Raw genomic sequence first — 20734 nt, 5'->3', positions numbered from 1 at the left:
TTAGGGCTAGCCGGACCTATACGCAAACTGAAGCCCCACAGTCGGCTTTCCCGAAAGCAGGTACTCCCGAGAGCTTGACCCGAAGACTCTGACACAAGGACTAGTGACCAGCCGATTGACACCCGTGAGGACGACTAAGGTGCCTCCCGTTTAGCTGAAGCAGAGGCCAAAGCAGTGTGTTGGGGACAGTACCTCGCCCCTCAACTACCAGGACCCTCCTTTCCAGCGACACGGGTCTCCACGCACGGCAAACACGTGGGCAGTTTTCTCGCCACTCGAAAACTAGAAACAAGGTCTGTTCCAGCCTCTTTTGACGAGCCCCAAACTCCGTAGAGAGAAACCACAAGGGAGAAGGGAAGGGAAAAAGTTCCAGCCAAGAGGAGAGGAGAAGGAAAAGAGGATAGATCACTGGGGCTCCAGGAGCGTGACACCCGTCTCACCAAGAAGATGATCCCCTGAAGGGCTAGGGTACCTCGGGATTGCCACACCTGTACTCACAAAAGTGAGTTCCCTGAGGTGCCAAGAGGAGAGGAGACAGAAAAGAGGATAGATCACTGGGGCTCCAGGATTGTGACACCCGTCTCACCAAGAAGATAATTGCCTGAAGGGCTAGGGTACCTCGGGATTTCCACACCCGTACTCACAAAAGTGAGCCCCCTTAGGGGTGAGTTAACCCTAAGTGAGAAGTAAGGCACAAGGGATGGTCTGGCCTGAAGCAAGAACTTGTAATTGTCATCAATGTTAGAAACACTGTTTGGGTGATCAGGAAGTGACAACACATTGAAATGATAGCAGAATGACAATTGCTCACGCCTTAAATGCAGCGACGGTTCGTGGCAGTTAACATAAAGACTTTGGACAGGATATGTTCTAAATGCACCATAAGAAATACGCAGGGCCTGATGATGAACAGGATCTAATTTTACTAAAATGGAAGGCCTTGCAGACCCATAGACAACTGAGCCGTAATCTAGTTTGGAGCGTATAAGTGCTCTATAAATCCGGAGTAACAAAGTACGGTCTGCACCCCAGGAGGTGTTCGCCAGGACTTTCAAAAGGTTCAGTCTCCTAAAACATTTCTTCCTTAGATACAGGATGTGTGGAAGGAAAGTTAATATCCGGTCGAAAATCACTCCTAAAAATTTTACTTCAGGTTCCACTGGAATTTGTGATCCTTCAAGAAACAGCTCAGGCTCAGGATGCAGGTTGCGCTTCCTGCAAAAGTGTATGCATACTGTCTTCTGTTTAGAAAAACTAAATCCTTCTTTCTTTTACCATTCCTGGATCTTATTAAGAGCGATTTGCAATTGCCTCTCTATATATCTCATGTTTGCACCTTGACAGCAAATGTGAAGATCGTCAACATATAAGGAACCTACAACCGTAGGAGGAAGTTCTTTTAGAATAGAGTTGATTTTTAAGATGAACAAAGTAACGCTTAGTACACAGCCTTGAGGCACACCCTCTTGTTGAGAGAATACATCTGATACAGCAGAACCAATCCTAACTTGAAACGTTCTACCCTTCAAAAAGTTTTGCAGAAATATTGGCAGGTTGCCGCGTAATCCATCGGTGTGAAGATCAAGCAAAATCCCATGCCTCCATGCTTTGTCGTACGCCTTTTCTATGTCAAAAAACACAGAGACTAGGTGGTTTCTATTGACAAAGGCTTTACGAATTGAGGTTTCCAAAAGGAGCATATTATCAACAGTCGTTCTGCCTTTAAGAAAACCACTTTGATATTTGGATATTATATTGTTCTTTTCTAAATAATAGACCAAGCGGCAGTTTACCATTTTTTCGAAAAGCTTGCAAACGCAACTGGTAAGCGCGATGGGCCTGTAGTTGGTGGGATTCTTTGGATCTTTCCCTGGCTTAGGTATCGGAATGACTACTGCTATCTTCCATGCATTAGGAAAGTTATGCTCCTTCCACACCCGATTATACAAAGTGAGAAGGGCATTCAGTGACTTACAGGAAAGATGCTTCAGCATTTCGTAAATAATGCCATCTGGACCAGGGCAAGACTTATGTGTCTGTAATCAAGCTCTTCTTAATTCAAAATGGGAAAATTCGCAATTGTAAGGCTCAGAGTTGGCAGAGTTGAACTTAATAGGAATATTTTCAGCTTGTAGCTTAGCAGACAGAAATGTTGGGGGATAACTGCAGCCATTAGAGATGGCTGCAAAGATTTCACCAAGGGTGTTTGCAATTTCTTCCGCTGCGCTTATCATTCGGCCGTCTTTTTCCAGGATGGAAAATGAGTGGTCTCGGTATATTCCACAAGCTTTTCTAACTCTTTCCCATACTCGCTTACTGGATGTTAAGGCTGTTATCCCAAACACATAAGATATCCAGGAATTCCTCTTACTCTCCCGTCGTATTTTCCGTGGGTTTGCTTTAGCTTTTTTTTTTTTTGAAAGCAATAAGATTTTGAAGTGTGGGATATCTTCGAAAGTGTCCCCAGGCTTTTCTCTGCTGTCTTAGAGTTTTCTGGCATACTTGATTCCACCAAGGTTTCGAGTATTTTGGAGGTTTTGCTGAGGTCAGAGGTATAGAGGCTGTAGCCGCTTGGATTATAATGTCAGTAATGGCTTTCACTGCATCGTCGACCGGCACATCGTTCACTACTTCATCCGTGAGCTCTGCAAGAGAGGAGAAAAGCTCCCAGTCTGCGCTTTCAAATATAAGGTTTGGGGGCCTTACGACGGGACTCATTCCTGCCCTAGCAAAAGTAACAAATATCGGGAAGTGGTCACTGTTGTGAGGATCATCTCCAACACTAAAAGTACAGAAGGGCAAAACAGAAGGTGAACAGATGGCAAGATCAAGAGCGTGAAATGTCCTTGTTGGCGCATGGAAGTAGGTATCCTGACCATTATTGAGAAGACAAAGGCAATGATCTTCTATCATCTGCTCAATTTGTCTACCTCGAGGATTTGTATCTCTACTTCTCCATAACTGACTATGTCCGTTAAAATCCCCCATGATAATAAACGGCTCTGGCAGCTGTTCTATCAACTCATTTAGCTGTCTCTGATCGATAGCTTCATTAGGAGGTAGATATATGGAAATGACAGAAACTAATCCTTTAATATTAGCTTGTATAGCTACCACTTGAAGGGATGTTGCTAACGGAAGGACAGTTGACGGATAGTCATGTGAGGTGAGAAGGCCTACACCCCCACAGACGCGTTCACTAACAACATTGTCCTTTCTCGTAAATGAAAATCTCCTAAGTTTGGCTTTGCTATTAGCTTTGAGATGTGTCTCCTGTAAAGCGAAGCAAACTGGCCGATGTTCATCAATCATGTTCTTAACATTATAGAGACTCTGATGGAAACCACGACAGTTCCAGGAGATAAGGGTAGCCATTATGAGTTTTTATTTCCCCAATGCTGCTTCTTTGTCACACGAGGAAGCAGATTTCTCGGAAATTCAAGTCCGGCTTCAACTTTCATATCATCAAAGTCAGAGCTCAAACTTTCGAGTGAACTGTCAGATCGACTCCTATGCTTAAGAATAGGAGTTTCGGATTGTTTCAGAAGATTTGGTTTACTTGATGATGCGGAATTGTTTTCTAAAGGCTTATCCTTGGTGTTTATTGTTTCTGTTACTTTGTTTTGAGTGGCGCTAATTTTTGTTAGTTTATTTTCTGCATTATACTCTATTACTGTTATTTTAGAGGTATTTTCCCGTTGGTTATTTATCTTTTGACTTTTGACATAGATTGCTTAGATTAGTTTGGATTCCTATTGTTTTGAATTTCTTTGCAGCCTCAGCATATGAAACATTTAAACGTGGCTGTGTACTAGCTATTACTTTTCTAGCTCCTGCATATGTTAAATTTTTAGTCACTTTCAAGGACTGTTCTTCCTTCTCAGCTTTCCATTTAGGACATGAGCGAGAGAATGCTGTGTGCTCCCCCTTAAAATTGACACACAGTGGCACAGCTTTACAATTATCACTGTCATGGCCCTCCACGGAGCAGCGAGCACACGTGGGTTTGCCTCGACAGGACATTTTTGAGTGGCCAAAGCGCTGACACTGGAAACATCGCATGGGGTTTGGGATGTAGGGTCTTACTGGAAATGAAGATACCCGGCCCTTACACTTTTTGGCAACTCAGGTGTGTTGAAGGTTAGGATAACGTTTTTAGTATCTATCAACTTACCCTCTCTGCGCACCTTGATTCGCCTTGCAGCACAGACATTTTGATGGGAGAGTTCACTCACGAATTCTTCCTCTGAAACGCAGAGAAGATCGAATTCTGATATTACTCCACGGCTATAATTTAAAGATTTTTGAGGTGATACTGTTACACTTACATTTCCTAATTTGTTTAAACTGAGAATGGTTGCAGATTGGCTGGAAGATAAAGTTTCGACTAGAAGATCACCTGAGCGAAGTCTTTTGATATTTTTAGGTTCTCCGGCACATGACTTGATAAGTTTTTGTATTAAAAAAGGTGACATTCTTTTAATTTCATCTGTTGTGTTATTTATAACAAGAAATCGAGGTATCAATTTTCTTTCAACCTCATTATCATATGCACATGTTTTCATTTTTTTGTAGAATTTGCTTTTTGTTCTGGTACACAGGGTTCAATTAAGGAGTTCATAGTGAAATAAAATAAGATTCTGACCCGGCAGCCCCACCCACCACGGAGAGAAACAAGGGGACGCAGAGATCTGCGCCAGGGTTAACCGGGTCTATACGCAATCTGAAGCCCCCACTGTCAGCTCTCCCGAAAACTTATCCCCAAGCCACTGACCCTAAGGACGAGTGACCAGCCGATTGACACTAGTGGGGATAACTAAGTGCCTCCCGTTTCAATCTGAAGCAGAGGCCAAAGCAGTGTGTTGGGAACAGTACCACGCCCCTCAACTACCAGGACCCTCCTTTCCAGCCTTACGGGTCACAACGCACGGCAAACGCGTAGGTGGGAAAAACCACAAGGGACAAGGAAAAGGAAAAAGGTAGCAGAGAAGAGGAGAGGAAACAGAAAAGAGGATAGATCACTGGGGCTCCAGGATCCTGACACCCGTCCCACCAAGATGATCCCTTGAAGGGGAATGCGATGGGATTTATTTCAGAGTGCTGCTTCATAGAGAGAAATGCATGTGAATAGTTTCTGCTGGAAGAAACGGCAGCAAATGCCTCACCAATAGTATTCGCAATTTCTTCTATGGAGCTAATCATTCGGCCATCTTTTTCCAAAAAGGAAAGTGTGTAGTTTTTATATATGCCGCATGCTTTTCGAACTCTTTCCCAAACCCGCTTACTAGGCGTAGAGGATGTAATTGACGACACATATGAAATCCAGGAATCCCTCTGGCTCTGCCTTCTTACTTTTCGTGCATTTGCTTTGGCTGTTTTAAAGGCTATGAGGTTTCGCAGAGTAGGATATCTACGAAAAATACCCCATGCTTCTTTCTGTTTTTCCAGTGCATCATGACAGTCCCGATTCCACCATGGTTTTCAATGTTTTAGTAGTTTTCCTGATGTTCTAGGAATGGAGAGCATAGCTGCCTGAATAATAGTATTAGTAACAGCTTCAACAGCGTCATCGATATACCCATCTTGTACCATTTGATCTGTAAGCTCTGCAATGGAAGAGAAGAGTTCCCAGTCTGCCCTGTCCAGTATAAACCGAGGAAGTCTCGTCATGGGATTTGCTCCTCTTCGTGCAAGAGACTCAAAAATAGGATAATGAACACTGTTGTAAAGATCTTTTCCCACATTAAAAGTGCAAAAAGGCAACAGAGATGGTGAACAGATGGCAAGGTCGAGAACATGGAATGTCTTTGAAGGCTCATGGAAGTAAGTATCCTGACCATTATTCAGGAGACAAAGGCTATGATCTTCGATCATGTGCTCAATTTGTCTTCCTCGGCAATTTGTATCTTTACTACCCCAGAGCGGACTATGGCCGTTAAAATCTCATATTATGATGAAAGCCTCAGGCAACTGCTCTAAAAGCCCATTTAAATCTTTCTGATCAATATGCTCATTTGGAGGCAAATACAGAGAAACGACTATAACAACAATATCAAAATTTGTTTGAGTAGCGACAACTTGGAGGGATGTCCTCAAAGAAAGCACATTTTAGGGATAATCCAGTGAGGTGAGGAGACCTACACCTCCACTGGCACGCTCACCTGCAAGGTTATCTTTCCTGACGAAGGAAAAGATCCGAAGTTTTGCCTGTTGTTCTGGTTTTAGATTTGTTTCCTGTATTGCGAAGCATACAGGATGATAAGCATTAATTATGTCATTGATGTCGAGCAAATTTCGGTGGAAACCGCAACAGTTCCATGAGACGAGAGTGGCCATTATGAATGGTTTTTGTTTTTTCTGTGCTGTTCTTTTGTTTTTCGTGGAAGTAGATGCCTGGGAACTTCTAGACCCTCTTCTACTTCCATAAAGTCTGAATCCGCAGATTCAGAAATCATCTCATTAAGAGAGCTATTGCTGTGACTTATATTTTTATTTGATATTTTTTGTGTGGCAGTTTTGGGCTTACTTTGAATAACTGTTTCTTTTTTTGTACTATATGGGTTGCATTTTTTTTCTTGTTGCATGTAGACGGTTGGGTTTTATTTGGTAGGGTCTGTGTGTCTGTTGATGTTTGCGTGGCAACTGTTCGAGATGATTTAACAGCACTGGCGTATGATGTATTTGGTTGAAGCTGTGTGCTCTGGACTAATCTTCTGGCTTCGTCGTAAGAGATGTTCCTAGTAACTTTTGTAGTTTGGATTTCTTTTTCCGATTTCCATTTTGGGCACAAGCGAGAAAATGCTGGGTGCTCACCCTTGTAATTTATACACAATGGCGCAGCGGTACAATTATCAGAATCGTGGCCAATCTGTGAGCATCGGGCGCATGTGAGGCTGATACGACAAGACGTCTTAAAATGACCGAAAAGCTGGCATCATCGCATAGGGTTTGGAATATAAGGTCTTACAGGAATATTTAGATATCCGGCCTTAATATTCTTAGGCAGATTAGGCGTGTTGTAGGTAAGAATCATGTGTTTCGTGTCTATCAACTTACTTTCTTTATGCATCATGATCCGCCTTACACCGCAGATATTTTGTTCGGATAGCTCAGAAGCGATCTCTTCTTCAGAAACATACAGAACGTCGAATTCTGAGATTACACCACGACAATAGTTCAGTGACTTATGTGGTGTTACAGTGACATTCGCTTGCCCAAGTTTAGTTATCTGAAGTAAAGAAGCAGACTGGGTGGCTGAGGTTGTATCAATAATCATGTCTCCGGAGCGGAGACGCTTTATATTTCTCGTCTCACCAATACCAGACTGGATGTATTTGTTTATTATTTGTATTACGAAAGGGGACATCTTATGCATTTCGCCAGGAGGACTAGAGATGACTAGGAAACGGGGACTATTGTTATGATTTTTTTTATTTGTATCTGTACGTAATTTTTTTGCAGTAGACTTTTCAGAACTAGGTTGAGTGACTAGTTTAGCAGTAGACGTTTCAGAACTGGTTTGAATGACTGGTTTAGCAGTAGATGTTTCAGAACTAGGTTGAGTGACTGGTTTAGCAGTAGACGTTTCAGAACTAGGTTGAGTGACTGGAGTGACCTCGAAATCTTTAATTAAATATATATGTGAAGAAGTCATATTGAAGAGAAGAAAAATTCGGGTCCGTCGGCCCCGCCCACCACGGAACCCTACAAGGGAACACAGATTCCTGCGTTAGGGCTAGCCGGACCTATACGCAAACTGAAGCCCCACAGTCGGCTTTCCCGAAAGCAGGTACTCCCAAGAGCTTGACCCCAAGCCACTAACACAAGGACTAGTGACCAGCCGATTGACACCCGTGAGGACGACTAAGGTGCCTCCCGATTAGCTGAAGCAAAGGCCAAAGTAGTGTGTTGGGGCAGTACCTCGCCCCTCAACTACCAGGACCCTCCTTTCCAGCGACACGGGTCTCCACGCACGGCAAACACGTGGGCAGTTTTCTCACCACTCGAAAACTAGAGACAAGGTCTGTTCTAGTCTCTCGTGACGAGCCCCAATCTTCGTAGAGAGAAACCACAAGGCAGAAGGGAAGGGAAAATGTTCCAGCCAAGAGGAGAGGAGACGGAAAAAAGGATAGATCACTGGGGCTCCAGGATCGTGACACCCGTCTCATCAAGAAGATGATCCCCTGAAGGGCTAGGGTACCTCGGGATTGCCACACCCGTACTCACAAAAGTGAGCCCTCTGAGGGATAAAAAGTAGTAGGAGCTGTAAAATGAAAATGTAACTCATATGTTTTATTGCCAAATTTTTTTGCGTGATAACTTAAGACGAGCACCTCTTAAAATGACCAGTCTTTCTGAAAATATACATAAAGCACTGCTTTTAAACAATCGTCTTCATAGAAAACCAAATCTTTTAGATATGCTGAAGATTGTCTTAGAAAGGCTATAATCTATTCTGTAAATTTCTTCAATTTAAATGATATTCGGCATAGCTAGAATATTTGGCGCCCAGGGCGGACTCTGAGTGTGTCCGCCTGGGCAGTCTTTGAATTTGTCTCTCCTCTTGGTATAAGCAAATGACTGAATGTAAAAACGACAAAGAGAAAAATACATTAAAAATCTACCTTTAATTCTGAAAAAATTTCTAATGCCATCATTTTAAAATTTCAAAACAGACAAATATTTGTTTGCAAAGCCACCTATTACAGAGCTGAAGAATTGTGTTTTAGAATAAATAGTAAAACGTCAATAGGGCCCACCTTTTCATATTCCCTTTTCGCTTTCTTTAGTAATAATAACGGAAATAAAACTTTGAAACACTTCTCTCATACTGAGGGAATAATTAATCTTTTGATAGTCCTCAACCGAGCTCTGCTCATATTTTCCAGTTACGCTTTGCAGTGCGCGCAAACAAACGCAGCTCGTATTACAAATTTACTTCTGACAGATATCGCTCGTATTTGGAAATTAAAAATTGCTCACAGGACTAATCTCCGTCAAATATTATTTCATATGAAACTGGCGCCTCAAAATTATGCTGTCTGTGGCGAACTAACCCCCTCTAGCTAAGCTACTATGTCTGACATCACATGAATTAAAGAAATGAAGATGGAATTTTCGTATATAATTAAAAGCCTTAATTAACTTTATAAGAAAAATACAAAGAAAATGGAAGCAAATTATCTGAATAAAAATGTGTGTCTATAAATTACAAGACGTGTGAATATATTGTAAATTTAAGTTCTTATTTCTGCATTTCAGCTCTTTATTAGCACTTGGAAGTAGGTCTTACAATTTTTACTCGAATGGAAAAATTAAAACTCACTTCTTTTTAAAATAGGAAACGTTGCTAAACCACGTGCTATAATACCTATGATAAGGAACTCCCTGACCAATTATTTATTGATATGCAATATACATCAACTTATGCACCATAAAGAATATAAGGAGCAGTGTTGTAAATCATGCATTAGCTTCAAATTTTTACCAGTATTACAACTATTTATTGTTAAGATCCATTAGCGGCCCACGGTAATATTGCTGAAAACAGTTAGATCAACTCCATTTCACACTCCGGCGAATAAGCTGTCTGTATAGGAGTTTTTCGTGGTTTCCTCCTCAAGAAAAGATGTATACTTTTATAATGTGTAAAAATACAACCAGTATCTCTCGAAGCGAGGTTGGTAACATTAGCAAAATTGGACTGGCTTTTTATGGATGAAAAAAAAAAGTATTAAAAAAGGTATGACATATTGTTTCGTATATGATACTTTTTGGAAGTATAAATGAGATCATAAAGATTCCGAAGATTTATATAATACCTTCTTATTTAATAAATCAGTAACTGAAATTGAAAATCGTACTTGGATAAGTATGCCGATAATCAATTTCAAGGAGAAACTGAGCTTCAATTTGTGCACGTTACCCCTTCCTGCGGCACCGTTATGAAGGCATCCAAATTTGATTGCATCCTCACCTCATGATAAAGTTTATTGAATTACCTAAAAAAAATATAGTTCCGCATTCTAACCGTTACGTAGCCAGGGACTGTACCCGTCACTAGGGGGTGTGAGGGAACTTTAAATATATTTCCTCGAAAATTCATTCTTCAAAAAAATAGTGAGCTATTTTTTTACGTTTTCAAAGTTTATTGAGGTCATTATGTTTAAATTCAAAATGATTCATGCAGGTTTTATCCTGTTAAATAAAATGAATTTTAAAATAAGTCTTTCATATGATAGTAAAAAAACGTGTAGAACTATGAGATGTAAGTTTTCACATTTTTTCATAATACGCATCTTAAAATATATTAATTTAACAATAAATAACAAATACTATACTCAGAAAAAAAAATCTGAAAACTAGCAGCCTCATGAGTAGCCGAAAGATTAAACCGCTGAATACTGGGAGTTCGATCCCAGGCTAATGGGTTAGCTGCAGTGTTGGTTTTCAGGCTTTTTTCCTTATGTTAGGTGAATACGAGCCACTTTCCCTTAAAGTCCTCCGCAAAGGCATGTCTCCTACTAGGCAGATAGCTGTTGCGTGCTTTTCTATATCTGTATAACCCAACTTGAAAACTAGCAACAAAAGAGAATTAAGTATGAAATGTCCTTATACAAATATCTCATTCTTTTATAATCGTTTAGAAGTACCATACAAAATATTCTGCGCCAATGAAATTATTAGAATGTATTCTTTTTTAATACTAACAAAAGTGATGGTTGAAAAGGATATGGCATTTCGAAAGGGAGCACTTTTGAAAGTAACTCTTCACCTAAAAACGCAGATGATTTTTAATCGTGTGTTCAATCGAAAACTTGTTCTATATGCATTGTGCAGGACCTCTACAAAAGTCAATAAACGTATGCAACCACCTGTGGCCGCCTACAAAAGTTTGTTTATACATTCCTTTCGCCCCGTTTGAAAATTTGTCTCCATGTGACTAATTTTCCTTTCAAAAATTAAACCTATCTGCTGAAGGAGTTTTATTTTGATAATGAAGAGATTCAAAGAAGTGAAACATTTGTGTTTAGAAAAGAAAGGTATTTGCGAGAATCGTCCCCTTCGTTATCTAATCACGAACTTCCACGCAAGAGGTTTGTATTTCGAATAATATTCATCAATATCAGTTCTCAATATTGATGCTTTCCTTATTAATTGCTCCGGGTTAATTTCTATGTTATGTGCTTTACCATGTTAATTGTTCAATATTTATTCAAAGTGATCTCATTAAAGATAATAGCTTCTAAAGGTAGTGGTAGTAAATATATGGCGCAAAGCTCTAGAGGCCATATGCGCCAGACGCAGGATTCATTTTTCAGGATAAAAAACTATAGCTTTTAGATAAAGAAAAAAAGTCTAAAGACGACAGCACTTTTAAAATCGTGGCAAGTAAAAAGATAATGAAATGGTGGGATGAAAATGCTGATTATGATCAGATAATTAGATATGCAGTATAGATATAAAATCCTGAAACATGTGATTGATTAAAATTCTAACATAAAATCTCAGGACAAAATTCCAATTAAATAATAGAAACCTGTTTCCTTGAGGTAGTGAAACAAATTGTTATTGACCTCTCTTCCAATTAAACGGCTATTAAAATACTTCTCACGAAGACTATTAAAATATGAACATTCAATTAAAATGTCATAGACTGAAAGACAAACATTACAAGTCGCACAAACAGCCTCGTTCTCAGCTTTCAGAAGGTAGTTATGTGTCACTCTACTGTGACCAATTCTAAGGCAAGTCAAAAGAACTTCCTCCCTGCGATTGCTAGTAGTATCCCAATGCTCTATTTTAGGCTTTACCCTTCTCAACTTGTTATAAAGTTGAATGTCCCAAAGTTGCTGCCATTTCTTTCGGATCTTCTTTTCTATGACACAACGGATATCACTAAAAGGGATGAGGCGGCCGGACATTTCAACAGCAGATTTCGCTGCGATACTCGCCAGCTCATTGCCCTTTATTCCTGTATGTCCGGGGACCCAGCAGTACAGAAATACAAATCCACCACGTGTCAATTTAATATTCAACTTGAGAACATTCACTATCACAGGATTCTCAGTGCTAAAAAAGGATTCTAAAGCTTTCAATGCACTGTAGGAGTCCGTATATACAATGAATTTTCGATGGAGAAGCGTTGAAATGTACAAAAGCACATAATATATGGCAGTCAGTTCGGAGGTTAAGACAGAGGAAGCGTCGTCTGCCTTCCATGTGGTCACCAATTATAAATGACGTGCCAATATGGCAAGCTGACTTAGATCCATCCGTATATATGGGAATATAACTCCTGTAACTATGCCTGTGCTCAGCAAAAATTTGTCTGTAGATGCTCTCATTCGTAGTTGTTTTTCCGTAATTGTGGAAAATGTCAAGAAGGTGGATTTGTGCATTTTCCCAAGGTGCAATTTAAAAATGCTGTACTGCCTGTGGGGAAATATCAGACAGGGAGAATTCTTCAATGAGGGGACAAACTCTGACAGGAAAAGAAGGCACACAGGATGGACGTGCCTCAAATAAAAGGTCACAGCTATTGTCACGTATACACAAGTTATAAGGATGGTCAGGTTGAGATAAAATATTAAAATATTGTAAAAGAGACAACTCCTCACGCCTCAAACGGAGTGATGGTTCGTATCAGTCAACATAAAGGCTCTGGACAGGAGACGTCCTGAAGGCTCCAGAACAAATTCGTAGATCCTGATTATGAACAGGGTCTAGTTTTAACAACACTGAAGACCGAACGGATCCATAAACAGCTCAGCCGTAGTCTAGTATAGAGCGAACAAGAGCTCTGTAAATGCGAAGCATGGAGCAACGCTCTGCACCCCAGGAGGTGTTCGCCAGGACTTTTAAAATATTTAAAATTTTTGTACACTTTTTTCTCAAGTTTAGGACATCAGGAAGGAAAGTCAATTTTTAGTCGAACATCACTCTTAAAAATTTTACTTCAGATGCTACTGGAATCACAGACCCATTAAGGTATTATTCAGGCTCAGGATGGAGACCTCGCTTTCTACAAAAATGCACACAGACAGTCTTCTGTTTCGAAAACGTAAATCCTTGTCTTTTTGCCCATTCCTGGATCCTGTTCAAAGCAATCTGGAGATGTCTCTCTACATGTTTCATATCCACACCTCGACAGCTAATTTGTAGATCATCAACATATAAAGAACCTGAAATGGTGGGAAGAAGTTGTTTTAATACAGAATTTATTTTTAGGCTGAAAAGAGTTGCACTAAGCACACAGCCTTGAGGCACACCCTCTTTTGCTCAAAAACATCCGACAAAACAGAGCCAATCCTTACTTGAAATGTTCTGGTATTCAAGAAATTCTGAATAAAAATTGGTAGGTTGCCGCGCAAGCCACTCTCGTGAAGATCCCGAAGTATATCGTATGGAGATGCCTTATCATAAGCTTTCTCCATGTCAAAGAATACCGAGACAACGTGACTCCTTCTTACAAAAGCTTTTCGAATGGATGTCTCTAAAAGGAGCATATTTTCTACGGTATTTCTCCCCTTCCGAAAAGCGCTTTGATAATGCGATATAATATTATTCTTTTCCAAGAATTAGACTAGGCGGCTGTTTACCATCTTTTCAAACAGTTTGCAAACACAACTGGTAAGGGCAATTGGCCGATAGTTAGAGGGATTTCTTGGATCTTTCCCTGGCTTAGCAATAGGAATGACAACAGCTCTCCTCCATGCACTGGGGAAGGAACGCTCCTTCCACACTCTATTGTAAATTGTGAGAAGGGCAGACAGTGACTTATAGGACACATGCTTTTGCATTTCATAATACACGCCATCCAGACTCGGACAAGACCTATGTGCCTGCAACAAAGCTCTCCTTAATTCCAGCTTAGTAAAGTCTCTATTGTAAGGCTCAGATTTGGAAGAGTTGAATGCGATGGGATTTATTTCAGAGTAATGCTTGATAGAGAGAAATGCAGGTGAATAGTTTCTGCTGGAAGAAACGGCAGCAAATGTCTCACCAATAGTATTTGTAATTTCTTCTATGGAGCTAATCACTCGGCCATCTTTTTCCAGAAAGGAAAGTGAGTGATCTTTATACATTCCGCATGCTTTTCGAACTCTTTCCCAAACCCGATTACTAGGCGTATAGGATGTTATTGAGGACACATATGAAATCCAGGGATCCCTCTGGCTCTGCCTTCTTACTTTTCGTGCATTTGCTTTGGCTCTTTTAAATGCTATGAGGTTTCGCAGGGTAGGATATCTCCGAAAAATTTCCCATGCTTTTTTCTGTTTTTTCAGTGCTTCATGACAGTCGCGATTCCACCATGGTTTCGAACATTTAAGTATTTTTCCTAATGTTCTAGAATGCAAAGCATAGCTGCCTCAATAATAGTATTAGTAACAGCATCATCGATATGCGCATCTTCTACCATTTCATCTGTGAGCTCTGCAATGGAAGAGAAGAGTTTCCAGTCTGCCCTATCTAGAATAAACCGAGGGAGTCTAGACATGGGGTTTGCTCCTCTTCTTGCAAGAGACACAAAAATGGGATAATGATTGCTGTTGTAGAGATCACTACCGACACTAAAAGTGCAAAATGGCAACACAGATGGTGAACAGATGGCAAGGTCGAGAGCGTGGAATGTCCTTGAAGGCTCATGGAAGTAAGTATCCTGCCCGTTATTCAGGAGACAAAGGCTATGATCTTCGATCATCTGCTCAATTTCTCTTTCTCGGCAATTTGTATCTTTACTACCCCAGAGCGCACTATGGCCGTTAAAATCTCCTATTATGATAAGTGAGTGAGTGAGTGAGAGATTATGGCGCAAAACCCAACGATGATTATAGCACGCCAAACACGAGATGGGATGATTACAATTGATGACTTAAAATTCAATAAATAAACAAGTAGACAAATGTACCAAATCCAGAGGATGGAGTCATATAAAAACAAATTAAAAGCACATATTAAAATTCAAGACACAGTCTTCAAAACAAATTACATTTGGTAATAAAAGCCAGTCTCTTTCAAATAATAAAACAAACCACAATTGACTTCTCTTCCGATTAAACGGTCGAGAGGCAAGTCACAGCTATTAAAATATTTCTGGCGAAGCCTATTAAAACATGGACACTCAATTAAAATATGACGAACAGATAAACAAACATTACAGTTAAAACAAACAGGCTCATTTTCAGCTTTTAAAAGGTAGCTATGTGTCACTCTAGTGTGAGCAATTCTGAGGCGAGTCAAAAGAACTTCCTCCTTACGATTTTTGGTTAATTCCCAGTGCTCAATTCTAGGTTTTACATGTCTTAATTTATTTTGAAGCTGAACATCCCAAAGTTGCTGCCATTTTTTTCGGATCTTTTGTTTCACAACACAACAGATGTCTGCAAAAGGGATGAGACGACTGGACAGTTCAACAGCACATTTTGCTGTGATATCTGCCAGCTCATTCCCTTTTATTCCCACATGCCCGGGAACCCAGGAGTACAGGATTTCATATCCACGATTCATTAAGTTTATATGTATTTTGAGAATATCCACTATTACTGGATTTTGAGTATTAGGAAAAGCTTCTATTGATTTAAGAGCACTATACGAATCTGTATAAATTATAAACTATTTAAGGTGTATTCGTGATATTTATAATGACGAGGAATTTGATTTAAATCATATCAAAGACGGAGTACATCGAGATGAAATACTACATTCAGTAAGGAGTTATAAGCCAAATAAAATAAAAACATCTGCCCTGAAGATAAGGATAGTGCTGACAGATCAACTTCCAATTCATTGCGCGCCCGCCGCTGCGTTAAAGATAAACAAACGTTAAAATTTAGATAAACAAAGGATATGCCTTAATCCATTTTTTGCAACATTCCACTTTTTGTTTAATGAACTTCGAAATATACTTTCGCTTTGTAAATCCTTTACATATTAGTAAATATATATCAGAAATTCTATTTGACATAATCGAAAGTTCAAGCTTACTTTTATAAAATTGCTCTAACAGTTTGCAAAAAATAATAAGCCGGATCAAATTCGAAGATTAAGGAACAACGCAATCTGCAACATTAACTGAAATAGATTATTAGATAATTTTAGCTTACCTTATACCGTCCTTTATACATTAAACGCGCACTCGTAAACGTATTTTGCGCACGCGCACAAGCATATTCCCAGCCGTAAAGGTCTTACGCGCATGCGTCAAAGCGACGCATGCAAAGCGACCATTTTCCTCCAGGAAAATGATAATTGCTGTGTAAACTGCATAAATATTTTCACAAGACTTATAATAGTGGTATTAGAATTATTATTATGTTTATGTCATATAATGGATCTGTGAATTTCTTTTAAATAATTTTTATAATCACAAAATTTTATAAAATTAAGAAAGTAGTAAATTTTACAATTAAAATATGAATCCCACACTGCAGATATACATACAAGAATGAAAACACTGTAATATTTGAAATTCATGAGTTATTTTTTTAAATAAATTAATAATTATATTTTGATTTTCTATGATAGCAGACTGATGAATTTGCAACTGATTGCTTATACAAGTCACATATTTCACACAGTACATTAATATATTCTTCTGCGTTTCAATTATTTCCTTTTCTGCAGCTGTAATATCATCTCTCTTCCTTTTTTCTCTTCGGTCTCCTGCTTCGAATAGTTGAGCTTCTATCTGAGGGAAAATTTTAAAATATTTATTCAAATTCAAATATTCTTAATTTTTATATTTCATAATGTAAAACACTTTTTATAATTAATTAAACAATGAAACTTCTCTAAAAAGGAACAATTCATAATATTGATTTCTTTAACTTTCAATTTCTTTCCCTTTATAATTTTTAAGACTGTTTATAGATCAAGAGGATTTAATTATATTTTAAATTCTTAAAATCTTGTTCTTAATAAAAGACATACTCTGTATATAATGTTTACAATAAAAGAATTGAAATAACTCTTTGGTATGAGAAATATTAATTTACATCTGTTATAATTAATTTATACCAGCGGTTCTCAGCCGGTGGTACGCAAAGAAACAAAGTATTTTTAACTATTACATTCAAAAATCTCATAAAGAAAATAATAGTTAATAGAAATTTCCTTTGATCGAAATTGACTCGAAGATTTGGAAAATGACACACTTGTTAACTTTTGGCTGAACCGAAAAAAAGAATTTAAAGGCATTTCAAATAAAGCTATCAAATTTGTTTTGTCTTTTCGTACAACCTGTTTGTGTGAAAAATGATTTTTTCCATGTTAAATTTGAAATATAAATACTCACCAAAATAAAAAGTGGATCCTAATTTACCATTAAATGAAATAAGAGCAGACATAAAGAAATTAAATATTAAGGTATTATAACTGAAATTTTGATAATCAAGTGAATAATTAATTTAATTTTGATAATTAAGTAATCATCAGTTTTTAATCTAATAGTTTTCTTATGTGTACACATTTAATACAAAAAGTGTGCAAATGGCAATATATATATATGTTTTTAATATTTCTATTGAGGAATTGAAAAATAATCATTGTAAAATTAGTGGTGGTATTAATGTTTTTCAGTTTTTGCTTAGATGGTAGTCAAAAGGTTGAAAACTTCTGATTTATACCATTAAAGTTTTTCTGTTGGGAGGAACAGAAAAGAAGAATCCAGAAAACATTAGATTTTATGTAATAGATACAAACTTGTCATTCCTAAATGCCATTGCAGATTTCCTCGTGATAAAGGTGTGGAATTTTCTAATGTAAAAACGAAAAAAGCATAAAATAAGCACAATTTACTTAACAATCTTGACTGAAATATACATGCTTTCAGAGATAGCATAAAGTAAGAAATGTTTACTCAACAATCTTGATTGAAATATGCATGCTTTCAGAGATAGCATAAAAGAAGCACAATTAACCTCAACAATCTTGATTGAAATATACATGCTTTCAGAAATAATATACAAAGCATACTGCATAATCAAAGTTAGAGTTTATATACTATGAGATACTATACATATTTATAATATACCATGTTCCTGTACACCTAACACCTCGTCCACAATTTTCAATACAATTCATTAAAGATAGTTCCTGAAACATAACTGACTTAAGAGAAACATGCATACTTCTAATTTATGCACAATAATTTGACAAACATTGATTTCAGGTAAAGAACTACATGTATTATATCAAAGAAAGAATGAATAAGTGTAATTTGCCTTTATCCTACAAATACTTAAAAACATTTACATTAAAAAAATGAATTATACATAATGGTAGCAAATTTTTAATGAAAAACAAAACAAGAGTTGAAAACTTAATGCAGTTTTTGTCAATATTTTAGTCTCTTAAAATTTATATAAATGTATAAAAACTTGAAATGCATACCGCATTTGGGTGGAAAACTTGTGGTATTGTGCTGCACTCTAGGAAAAGGGAAAAAGTATACTATGAAGCAATCATAAGAATAAAAGATATTTGCATATTATTGAAACCACCTTAATAAAAGTTACCAAATTTTCAAAAATGTGCCAAATTCTGGCAATGATTATGCATCAAAATTTTTTAGGTAACATGCTCATGACAATTTTTCATTCAAGCAATGTCACCATTTTCATATGTGTTCCTTATGTTGTATTTCAAGTTTCAATGGTTTTTAGATACGAATAGTTGTTTTAGATTATTTCAGATTTAAAATACTGCTTGTGGAGCTTACCATCAAAAGAAGAAGCTGTGTTAAAAGTTCTGCAGGAATAGAATATTTTAGTACAAAAATTTCTAATGGAAACAACTATGAGATGAATTTGGTACATAGACAAGGCATGCAGTATCAAGTTTATGTAATTCTCTGATTTTTTTTTTTTTTTAATGAAAATTGATCACTTGGCACAAGCAGTGAAGAACAGTGCTAAAAAATTAGACAAAAAATTTGTGGAAAATGTATTTTTTTTAAACTATCATATAATTTTTATTTAATAATTCAAATTAGTATTTTAAAATTTGTTAAATGTTTTTTCCTTTGATATGTTGATAACGTTTTGCCAACTTAGATAAATATTGATAGTTTGGTTACGCTAAAAGCAAGCTGCAAAAACAACATACTTCTCCTGATAAGTATTTTTCTCTTTTCATTTATAAAGACCACCAAACTGATCCAGGTGTTTGTGTTAATACGTAAGTACCAAAAAAATATTGAAGAATGCACAATGAAAGATGGTAACATGTATGGTAAAAGATATAATTAATATATGCAATGAAAGAAATCTTATTAAAAGACAACTTTCATTATCAGCAGAGAAGCATGACACAGTTACAGTAAAGAAATTAAGCTTTTGTTTCTGCACTTGTAGCTTTTAATAGCAAAAAATTGTTTTTGAAATTTTATGAAATAAATAAATCTGAACATAACTGATATCAAACGAGAATGGGTTCAAACTTTCACTTAAGAATCAGAAAGTGCACTATAAATGCACAATATAATGAGCAGAACACAAAGCATAATTTATAAATTAACCTTTACTCTGGATGTATATATTACATTAGAATTAGCACTTACTACAATTTAGGGTTTCATATAATTTTTATTTATTGTATTACACTGAAATACCTTTAATTTCATTTTTATATTTTCCCAACGATGTACAATATAAATCTTAAAATTGCTCTTAACTGTTTCATGACACAATGAATGTCTAAGGGAAGGAATGCCTGCATGGAAGACTAAGGAAAACTTAGTATTCATGCTATACATTGAAAAAATGAAGAAAACACTCATGCAGCCAACTTTTTCACCTGGATTTAAAGAGAGACTGGGATAGCGGTGTTCAGCAGGCTTATCTGCTTATACATAGATGGGCTTATTAATTACTATATAATTCAAGAACTAGTTAATTTTCATATGGTAAACATGACTACTGTCACTGAAGAATCATGCATTTGCATTGAACAATAAAAATATAACACAAATTTGAAATCTAAAGTAAACTTACTATTAGAAGAATTAAAACCAAATGCTGTAATTTGAAAATGGGAAAAAATAGTGGTTTATATTTAAAAAAGCAAGGATTTTTGTCTGAAAAGTAAAATATATTTTACACACACCTGTTGCTCTAGATTACTTTGGAGGGAATTTTCTATAGGATAAAGTAAATAAAGTGTTACACATGACATTACATGTCTGTATATTTCCTTCATTTTCAGAACTGGAACACTTCGTTACACCACACTACAACGCAGTAAACACTTGACCATAAGCTCAGAGGAATCATGGGAACTAATGTTTTTTGTTTACATCGACACGCAGTCTCATTGGATATTGATGTAGTTTATCAGACAAGCTCTCCTGGCACGAGAGCAAACCAGCTCCCCATTGCAATTTTGACGTCATCAGTTACCAGAGCGCTAAAGCACTGCACTTGAATTCGATTTTAGCAGATGATAGCAGGAACACCTCTTGCGAGCTAACATTTGCAATTTATCGGAGCATTGCACTTGAATTTGCCCCTAAATGTTTTTTCTTATCTTTTATAGCAGAGTTCGTTTTGAAGTAAGTATTAGTAATAAAAAGTTTTTAATGTAGCTTAAAAAAAATGTCTACGTGGTGAAAATTAGCTAATGATGAAAGTATTTTTTCTCACTTGAAGTATCAAACGGGCACATGTTTTTTTTTTAGAAAATCTGTTGTTCTGTAATGTAAAACACCCAAGTATTTGTTCAGTGATAAATATTG

At 37.3% G+C, this 20734-nt stretch overlaps 1 protein-coding gene across 5 annotated transcripts in view; it reads right to left on the bottom strand.

The window, feature by feature from the left end:
• Window positions 1-16343: 16343 nt before the first annotated feature.
• Window positions 16344-20734, bottom strand: part of LOC146993939 (uncharacterized) — a 29917-nt gene continuing 25526 nt past the window's right edge. For 2 of the 5 annotated variants that reach the window (XR_015043934.1, XM_085826653.1), the window contains exons 2-3: window positions 18394-18431; window positions 16344-16690 (exon numbers count right to left, since the gene is read on the bottom strand). Coding sequence is in view for 2 of the 5 variants with exons in the window: in XM_085826653.1 (XP_085682779.1) it covers window positions 16409-16690; window positions 18394-18431 (320 nt within the window). In the remaining 3 variants the exon portion in view is untranslated. The remainder of the gene's footprint in view (window positions 16691-18393; window positions 18432-20734) is intronic. The other 3 variants (XR_015043936.1, XM_085826654.1, XR_015043935.1) reach the window with 2 other exon arrangements.

The sequence above is a fragment of the Stegodyphus dumicola genome, chromosome 11 (assembly GCF_044657685.1).
Source record: "Stegodyphus dumicola isolate Sdum_Otavi_A_Nest chromosome 11, ASM4465768v1".
In the NCBI taxonomy this organism is placed as follows: domain Eukaryota; kingdom Metazoa; phylum Arthropoda; class Arachnida; order Araneae; family Eresidae; genus Stegodyphus; species Stegodyphus dumicola.
This window is presented reverse-complemented; position numbering and strand designations above follow the sequence as displayed.